This window comes from Agelaius phoeniceus, chromosome 10, assembly GCF_051311805.1.
Source record: "Agelaius phoeniceus isolate bAgePho1 chromosome 10, bAgePho1.hap1, whole genome shotgun sequence".
NCBI lineage: Eukaryota > Metazoa > Chordata > Aves > Passeriformes > Icteridae > Agelaius > Agelaius phoeniceus.
Genome location: NC_135274.1, coordinates 22,973,798 through 22,983,751, shown reverse-complemented (window position 1 = coordinate 22,983,751; position 9,954 = coordinate 22,973,798). Strand labels below are relative to the sequence as shown.

General features: G+C 48.1%; 1 protein-coding gene across 5 annotated transcripts in view; it reads right to left on the bottom strand.

Annotated features, from left to right (window-relative positions):
* Positions 1-7,127: 7,127 nt before the first annotated feature.
* Positions 7,128-9,954, bottom strand: part of TNIK (TRAF2 and NCK interacting kinase) — a 150,558-nt gene continuing 147,731 nt past the window's right edge. For all 5 annotated transcript variants that reach the window (XM_077184150.1, XM_054638866.2, XM_077184148.1 and 2 more), the window contains one exon: positions 7,128-8,665. In XM_077184150.1, the coding sequence (XP_077040265.1) occupies positions 8,582-8,665 (84 nt within the window). In that variant the 3' untranslated portion in view covers positions 7,128-8,581. The remainder of the gene's footprint in view (positions 8,666-9,954) is intronic.

Here is a 9,954-nt window from a genome sequence, read left to right as displayed (position 1 = left end):
CCTCACTCAGCCAAAGCAGCCATTGCAACACACAAGAGGAACTGTGAAGTCACTTAATCAGTACTACAGGGGAAAAACAATGATAGCAGGCGCTGCAAAATACAGGGACCAGGGTACAATCAGAGTAGGTAAAATGATATTATAAATGATACTTTACATCCTGTGCAAATACCATGCAGATGTCCTCCTTTTCTTTTTGCCATGGAAAGAGAAGGGGGAATTCAGAGCTTAATCAAGGCCGCTAATCAGCTGCACTCTAAAATGCTCAAGTTGCAATAACATATCTGAATTGTAACTGAGGATTTGGAGAGCCCAACCTCTGTGATGGTTTAAACAGTATTTTGGAAGTTGAGAGGGTATTTTTCCTTTTTTTCCTAAATTGCTGAAAATAACTCAAATGATATTTCTACAGGGGGGAAATGGTTCTATGAGAAAAAAATCAATCAGAAGGGTTTGGGCTGTGGCCCAGGGTCAGAGCACACACGAGCCTCTCACCTCCCGAGCCGGTCGCCGATCCAGCCCACGGTGAAGGAGGAGACCATGCCCCCGATGGCGAACACGGACACAGACAGGGACCAGTACATGGTCAGGATGTGTGGGGTGGCAGCGAGGTCCTCGCTGATGTCAGCTGGGGGTGGGAGTGTGCCCTCTGTGCCAGCCTGGAGGACCGTGCCATCCTCCCCAGAGCCATTGACAGCGTATCTGTCTGGGGAGACAATGCCCAGCACGCGCCCGTAATGTGCTTCTATCACCTGTGACAGGTCAAGAAGAAAAACGCTGTCAGCTGAGATCTATAACCACCCCAGCCCCTGTTTTGGATTTTTTTCTGCCTCAGAAAAAGATTTGCATTGCAGGCTCTGCAGGGGTAAAATCCTGGGGTCCTCCAGCTCCAAAACACCCAGACCACAGAGGGAGGGGCCACGAGGGTAGGCACAAAGCATTCCCCCTCCTGGGGCTGGGCTGAGCTGGTGTTTGGATTTGGCACTGGATTTGGTGCAGGGGTGCAGTCCCTTGGCTCAGGCACAGGGACCATGTTGCAGTGGGGACAGCTCCATGCAGAACCCCACTCCTTTCCCTGAGGAAGTGCCAACGGAGGGTCCTGGCCATGTTCTCACCCCACTGCCCTGTCCCCTGTTCTGTGGGAGAAACTGCCTGGGAAGGGACAGAGCCCCCTGAGGGTTTCTGCAAGGGACAAACTGGCCGTGGCTGCCCTGAAGCTGTAGTTCCTTGGCCATGCACAGCTTGAGGGGCTCAACTTACCTTCTGGGGGGCATTGATGACCCCCAGGCTGTAGCCATACTGGAAGAAGCCCAACACTGCAGTGAAGACGGAGAGGATCAATGTTCCCGTGAGGTGCTGGAAGCAAACAACAACCTCATCATACTGTCCTAGTAGTGCCAGAACTGGGGGAGGTCTGCATCCTACCCCTGTCCCAGGGGACCCTGCTGCCCAGTGGGCTGGGACAGTGGCATCCAGGGATGCTGCTGCAGCAGCACAGGTGCTTGGCTTGCTCTAAAGGAGAAGGAAAGCCCATGGGGACAGGCAAGATCAGGCCCCCAGGGCAGAGTGGTGTTGCCCCACAATGACACTCCAGCTCTCCCTGCTGCACTGCCCGTCCTGGCCCTGGAGCTCGTGGGAGCCAAAGCTCTGCTCAGTACAGAGGTGCAAGAAGCAGCAGCAGCAGCAGCAGCAGCAGCAGCAGCAGCAGCATGTTGTTCCCCATTCCCATCCCTGGAGCACAACAGCTGGGGTAAAAAACACTGAAAGGGTGTTTTTCAGCAGCGCTGTTTAAAGCATTTTTTTCTCCCATCACAGTTAAAGTTATCCAATGAGCTAACAGAGCTCTTAAAAATAAAAAATAGCCCCTTGGCCCTTTTCCCCTTTGCCTCTGTGCACAATTAATTAGTGGAGGGGATTTTTTTTTTCGGTTGGTTTTGGTTTTGGCAAGGGATTGCTCAGTGCTGGGGTCCTGCAGAAATTCTAGTCATTTCACTGGAAAGTCTAGTGCAAAAATACCAGCAAGCCATGATTACCTTCTCTGTCTGCATTTTCCTTTTCTCATCCACCCCGCAGCTCCTCCGCTCTCCTTCTGGGAACAGTCACTGTCCTGGGCTGCAGAGCGAGGTGAGGGCTTGGGCAGGGAAGGAAGGACAGCAGAGCTGGGATGGAGGCAGGAAAACGGGCTGGTGCTTGGAGAGATGGGACTATATCAACTCTGGAGTTAATGAGAAACCCAAGTCTTCCACGCATTATTTGGCCACTGCTCAGCTCAAAGCAGCCACCACCAATCCCCGTGTTTGGGACACACACGAAACAATGAGAGACCTGTAAGGACATAGAGTGGATCTGGAAAATTCAAATGATCCAGTCACAGGGGTGGTTTGGGGCTGTCCCTCAGCTGAACAGTTGGAATGTGACGTGCCAGGGGCTTGAGCCTCTTTTGAGATGCTCAACACCTACCTCAGTTTTTGTGCTGGGCGTGCATGTCACATCACAATCCTTTTGCTGAACTGGGGAGAAGAAACCTCTCCAGCACATGTAGGAAAGCAGCTAGAAAATGACTAAGAGTTTTATTTTAATAGCACCTGCTTTAAAATATATTCACGTGTGTATATCACATTCAGAGCCACATATAAACACAGATGTATACAGGTCTCTCTGTGGATCCATACACAGACACCTGCATACACAGAGCCCCCTCAGCAGGCAGCTCTAAGGCTATCAGAGGAGATAGCTGTGTGTGGATATGGATATAGAACACAACAAAATTACCCAGAATATTACATTAAAAGATGCTTTCATTAAAAATCCTACAGTGGTGTGAACAGTGAGCCTTTCAGCACCACCAGCTGATGGCTGTGCTGTCAAATATTGTGGATTCTGGGAAATGCTGCCAAATACTACTGATGCTGCCAAATACTTTTGCGTTAGCTCACTCGGCTTTCACGAACTTTGCACATCTGCCCAAGCTGGTCTGAGCTGGTCTTGCTCGGGCTTGGGATTTGCTGTCCTTGACATGGTCAGAGAGAGGAGCTGCAGGGCCGGGGTGGGGGGGTACGGTGGCATCCTTAGCGGCAGCAGACCGTGCCAAAGTCTGAGTCAGCCGGGAAAGTGATTAATGCTGATTAAAGTCATTATCTTCCAGATCAGCCCCGATGGGTTCAGCAGCCAAGCTGCAGCACTCATTGGATGATGCTCTCAGTCAGCCAGGCTTCACATGGGCACAAAATGTACTTTCTACAGAGGAAGAGCAAGAGAAAAAACAACAAAGATGAGTGTAAGACCACTAATCTTTGCACTGGTCTCCAGAAAGGTAAAACTTTAACTGGGAGAGGAAAGTTCATTACATTAAGCAGGCTTTGATTCCAGCCACAGTGCCTGCATTCCCCTCTAGGGCTGGTGTAGCTGTGACAGGAAGGGCCCCAAGTCTGAGCTTTTTAGTTTTCCCCAATATTTGTCCTTCCTGCTGAGATCTCTGCCAATGGTGTTTGTTTGCTCGCCGTGTGTGGATACCCCGGCATTTACAAGCAGTTTCTTTGCATTGCAGTTAAATACCTTCACAATGGAACTGTCAGGATTTGACAATTACCAGGCTGCTAAGGCTTGAGTCAGAAAACAAATGGGGGCCCTGACCCAAGACCAAACCTTCAGGCACTGTGAAAACCCTGCCAGGACACGTGTCCCCCTCCAGGATTCCCATGTACCCCTCAGGGATCCCCATCCTGTTGCAGGTGCCTGGCACAAAGAGCTTTCCCTCCCTATTCTTCCCAGGCTACTGGAACTGGAGGGATCAAAGGCACCAACAAACCATGAGCAGGGTGGCCTTTCCATGTCCTGCCCAGTGCTGCTTAGAGCAGAGCCTTCCTGGAATCCAGCTTCCTGGGGATGGGGTGTGGAGCAGCTGGACAGTGCTGGGAGGCTGGGTGAACATCGCTCACCTCCCCAGGAGCTGCCCTTCCACTTCCATGGAAACTTGGGATGCCAAAGGCTGGAAGCCCCACAGCCACACATATCCCTTGGCCAGGTCTGCTGGCAAAAGGCATGGAGCTATCCTGGGGTTTTCCTGGCCCCTCTTCCCCTCCCTGCCAGGCAAGATGCTGCAACCCAGTGCCAGGGCTGCCTCACCTCTGCCTCTGAGGTGGTGCCAGCTGGGCTGTGACACACTCCTCCTCAGCTTGGCCCCAGGCAATTTAGTGTTTAACATACTGAACTCTCAGTGGCACTAACAGACTCCAGACTCTGTAATTCTCTGCACAGGGATGTGGATGTGGTGACTAGCAGAGGCCAGCTTTAAGCTGGTCCTGAGGCTCATGGATGGGAAAGGTTGGTGTGTAGATCTTCCTCTCACTGCAATCACTTTCCAAAGGGGCTAATTGTTAGCTTGGTAGAGAGAAGCAGAGTGTTCCTACAGGATAAAGAACCAGGATGAATGACCAACCCATCAAATCTCTTGCACACATGAGAGCCAGTTGTGATCCCAGTCCAGAGGGTGCAGAGAGTGGCACAGCACAGCCCAAAGCAACACTGACCCATCCCATGGCTGGAGAGCCTGGCCAGGCAGTGTTTAGGTGATTGGCAAATAACAGGGTCTGCATTTATTGCTAATGCTTTAGTTAAATAATAAAGTGCAAGAACTGTGCATAATGTTAGACAGAATTGCCACGCTTATTGCCTACTCTGTGTTGTGTGTAGTGTAATTGGTGGTGTTGATAATCTATGTGTGATAAAAGCAATGGGCTTCAGTTTATGGTGGGGCTCTGCTTTGGAACAGCTGAACACACTTGTCACCTCAGTGGAAGGAATTCAAAGATTCCAGAGGGGCTGTGAGGCTATACCCAGGTGCTGGGGCAATTTGCACATCCATTTTACTGCTCTGGGTAATTCAGAGACAGCTTTGATGTTAAAAAAAAAGGAACAGTATGCCATAAACCAAAACAAAACAAAGGAAAAAAGGTAGATTGGGTCTGCAAGACACTGGCTCTCAAAGAGCAAGCTGATGTAGCACATCAGTGGCTGGCACAAAACACAAAATTAGGTTCTTTCATTTCTCCTCTCTAAGCACATCAGCTGGGGCGGGCAGCAGTGCTGAGGCCACATGAGAGACAGCAGCTGAGGCTGATAAAACACATTTAGGAGAGAGAATTCAGTGCATTTACAGCACTGCTGTAAAGATACCAGAGGTTAATGAGCCCCTTCCCACCCCCAGCTCTGGGTGGTGCAGAATCTCCCAGAAGAAACAAACTGGGAAGCAATCCCAGCAAACCTCTCCAGCTGCAGTCCCAACTGCAGCACAGGGCAGGGCAGGATGCTGCAGGACAGCAGTGGCTGTGGCAGGTGTCCTGTGCCAGGAAATGCATCCTGATTGCTAAGGAATCTCTGCTGGATGTCCTCAGAGCCCTGCCAGGTGGGTGGCTTAGCCAGACACAGGCAGGGTGTGACATGGAGCTCCACCCCACACCTTTGGGAACAGGCAGGTCCAGTCCCTGCTGGCCTGCACGATGCCCATGCTGGCCCCAATTACAGAGCATCAAATTGTTGCACAAGCAGGAAAAGAACTTAAAGTGGGCTCACATTGAGACAATGAACTGCAGCTTAACTTCAACCATTTCCAGCAACCAGTCCAGCCCTGGGGCTGGGGCCAGGGTCACCTCAGGCATCCCTGTTCTATCCCAAAATACGTAGTGTCAACCCCCAAACCATCTCACAACAAGAAAAAGGCCATTTGATAGTAATTCTGAGACAGGTTTGAAAAGATTCAGTTCCCACAAGTAGCTGCTACAGCCTTACCTCTGAGCATCCTTCAGCTGGCACTGGTACCCAGCATCTCCTCAGGGTGGTGGGGCTAACCATGGCCCTTGCATGGCCTCATGCCAGCTCGCAGGGCTTTTCTTCCATATACCATGACTCATCCTTGAAGTTACACAATTCCATAGCAACTCTGTAAATAATTGAATCTGCAACAGGCTCAAGCGACCCCTGCCATGCACAGACATTACTGCTTCTTCCTCCTGCAGCACTACACAGCTGAAAAAATTTCATTTCCTGGGCAAAAAGTCCCAGAAACAGGATTTTAAAATGAGCTGCAGGTTTTATTTCTTTAAACACTACTAATAAATAGTTTCTGAGGGCATTAATCAACCATAAGCACATTTTACTTTCAGCAAAAAAGCAAATCAAAGTTAGTAACATTTGGAGGGGAAATGTCTTTATAATAATCATAGGTTGATTTTGTAGAAGAGGAGGTTTCAGATGGTGATGGTCCATCAAGACATCCCTGGCCACTGCTGGGCAGCATCACAAAGGACATGTCCCACCTCCCTGCACTCATCCTGTTCCAAAACCACCTTCCCAAGAGTCTCCAGACAGAGAGCATTGGAAGCCCTGAAAATCCCTGTACCTCCATGTCCTCCAACACCCCAGGTTTTATTTACCCAAACATAAAAAGCATGGCTTAATGGTGAAGTTTTGTGTTTTATTGTGGTTGGCACCAGAAAAGCATTTGCTCTGTGTTATCTCCATACACACATGCCAGAGACAAGACTGCGGTAATATTGGCTTCTGTGATTTTTGTTTCAAATTATTCTGAAATTTAAAAAAATACATTCACAAACCATCCGAGTCGTTTAAACTCAATGACTGCCTGCTATTTCATCACTGTATGCAAAAACCCATAATAACAAAAATCATCCAAAGCTGTGCATTTGTCACTTGAAGTAGAACAAAAAACACCCCAAAACAGTTATCAGTTTGCAACACAATAAAAGCTCTGGGCTTTATTTGATTTTTATTTTAACCACAATGAAAATACAAAGAGCTGGTGGCAATCAGTGTTTGTGATGGGATTTGAATACCAGTATTTGATCCTGTGGCCATCCCTACACTCTCCAGGCTGCACCAGCCCAACAGAAGGGTGTCTGGTGCTCAAAGGAGGCACCACAAAGCACATCCCACCTGTTTTTCCCTGAACTCCACATCCTAGGAGTCCCACTGCTGGCAATCCCTGCGGTACCAAACCCTGACACCGTGCCCACAGAACGCTTCAGGTGAGGGTGGCGCGGCCCATCCCATCCCCGCCAGCCCACATCACCTCTTACCCTTGATAAAGATTCAAGTTTGACCAAGTCCTGTTGATTTAATCATTTTTTAATAAAGCCATCGTTACTGAGTACACCAAGATTGCCAGTTAAGCTCTCTATATGTCGCTGGAGGTAACAGCGCTGTGATCGACAGCGGAACGGAAAAAAAATAAAACGAAACCAAAACCAAAAAACAAACCCCAACCGAAACGAGGTAGGTTAAAACCAGCAACACAGACCTTGTTATGCGACACCCCAACACCACAGGCGGCCATGCTTGCAGCTACTGAGAAAGAAAACCCCAGATACGCACTGAAAACAGAAATCAACTGAGCAAGGTTTATAAGGACACGATTCAACCTGAACTAAACACACACACACAGTTCGGCACAGATGTTGTCTTTCACTGTATGTTGGGTAATTCCTAGGGAGTGGAGGGGGTGGAAAACGAGTAGATTCAGACCCTTGGCCGAAGAAACCACACATATATATATTTTTTTAAGCTCTTTACAAGCCCAATCCAGAACATGGGGGACAGGCAGCTTGTTCCATGGTCCCCATCCCTGTGCCGGCTGCTCCCGCACGCCAGTGCCCGGCTCTGGACTGGGGGGAATGAACACCCACAACCTTCAGCAGCAGGGTCCGGTGCCCACAGCATCCCGGGAGCCTCTGTGGTCACAAATCCCCCTCAGGGGTGAGCACAGGGCTCCTCTGACTGCTCCTCTGTCCTCTCCTCCTCCGATCCCCTGTCCCGGTGCCCGTGGCCAAGCCCAGGGGCAGGCGGGCACCTCCGGAGCAACAAGAAATGGCACCTCTGTCCCTATCAAGACACACCATTATGTGAAGATCCATATAGAAATATGGATTGACAGACTTGACAAAAATGGTAGCTGATTTTTATTAGTCTAAGGCTAGTAGTTTAGCCATTTAAAATCCATTTCCCAAAAGAGGGGAAAAAAACCTATTATTTTTTCTCTTCTTTAAAAATCCGTTAAGCCGTTGCTGCCAAAAGCAACATGTAAATGTTGGTGAAGGCAAAAGATTTCTAAAATTACCCAGCTATATGGTTATGGCCTTCATCACAAAGATAAAAGGTACATTTATTGTGCTGTCTCTCACCAGATTTAATTGGTAACTTTACAACATACTATATATTTGATGCTAGCAGGCAGACAGAATTAAAAACAGACTTTTTGACACTGTTTCTTTCCCCGTTCTTACAAAGTAGGGGACAAAGAAAAAGGAAAACTAAAAAATAAAATAAAATAAAATAAAGGAAAACTCGTAACCCACTATAACACAGCGTAATCAGGAGACCTCGGGGGGTCCAAGCGTGAAAAGTCCATCCCTGGCTGCAGTCCCTGCCCCGGGGCTGGCGGCGCCGGGGGAGCGTGGGGAGGGGGTTCCTCGGCGCCCTCCACCTGCCTCTACAGTGTTAGTCCACGTGTTTAATGTCCTTTAAATTAGAAATAATGCCATGGCGGTGAGTGCCAAGTGCTCCTCTGTTACCAGTTCATCATGGAGTTTCTGTTGAGGGTCATGAAAAACACTTGGCTGCTTCCTCCGGATCTCACCGATGCAAAAAATACCTGTTTGGAAGGAAAAAGCACTTAGTAATACTCAGGGGATGGAGCTAACCCATGCCAGACTGGGATTAAATAGAGCTACTCATTAGTAAATGCAGTAATTAAACCTCCTTCTCCCTCACTGCTGAAAAGAGTTTGGAATGCCTTAAAAATACCAGGTTTATCACATTTTACTGCCACAGCATCATTTATTATGAAGTACTAACAAAGAACTGCTGTCAGTGGTTTGGATCTTGCTAAACATTTACCATTTGGTTGATATCTGCCTCAGTCTGAAATGTCTTTTTTTTGGAAAAGTGAGTCCTGGTATTTCAGCTATTCCTGAAAGTAAAGCCCAGAAAAACGACTGCCCTTCAATTAGCTCGAAGTGCAGAAACATATCAGGGTTCTGTATGAAGAACAGGGGTTTTGGTGCTCCTGGCACAATCCACCAGCATTTGATTCCAAGGGGAGTCTTAAAAAATAAGTAAGTTATAATTTGCAAATATTGAAGGGAACTATCTGAAGCCTCTGACTTTAGTAAAACCAAAATTACTTAATCTTACCAGTTTAACCAGTTCTCCAGAAAGAAACATCTGAATTTAGTACTTCAAACCCATCCATGATCAGCTGGTTCCAGTATTTTAGAAAGATCGTGGTGGTTTTTTTCCAGCTTTGTTAGAATTAGATTACACTAAAATTGAACTGAAATTCAGCTTCTTGGACAGCTTCTCATAACTTCTCATACTCAACTGCAAAATTAGGATACATTTTCCTGCAGAGCTTCAGCCTACCTCCATGCCCCAGGAAGGGCAGAGCTCAGCTAATGAGCAGCTGTTCACTACAGTGATCATGGCCTCAAAGCTCATTTACTGCACGTTATTAAATCCTGCTCTGGGGACACAGCAACTGGTTTCTTCACTGGCTTTGTGATCATATCCATTATGAAAGATCTCCCTGCTGTTTGCCCCTGACTTATCTTACTGAAACCTTGTGAGAGGAGGGAACACCACCTGCAGAAAGACCTCGACATTCAACCATCTCTCCCACGCAAAAATGCCTTTTCCTCCAGCAATTTCTCCTTGTCCCTGCCCCCCTTGCAACACCTGTGGCAGGGGGCATCTGCATGACAGCCATGCAACTCTGGGGACCCTCCAGAGCAGTATCTATCACTGCTGTCCACAGAAATGGATGAGACTGTAAGAGGAAAATAATTTCAAAATGCATTGAAAGATGCATCAAAATGTTTCTGCATCAGAGCTCAAATCAGGGTCACACACCCTTGCTAATACTCAACTCTTTGAGTTCACTTG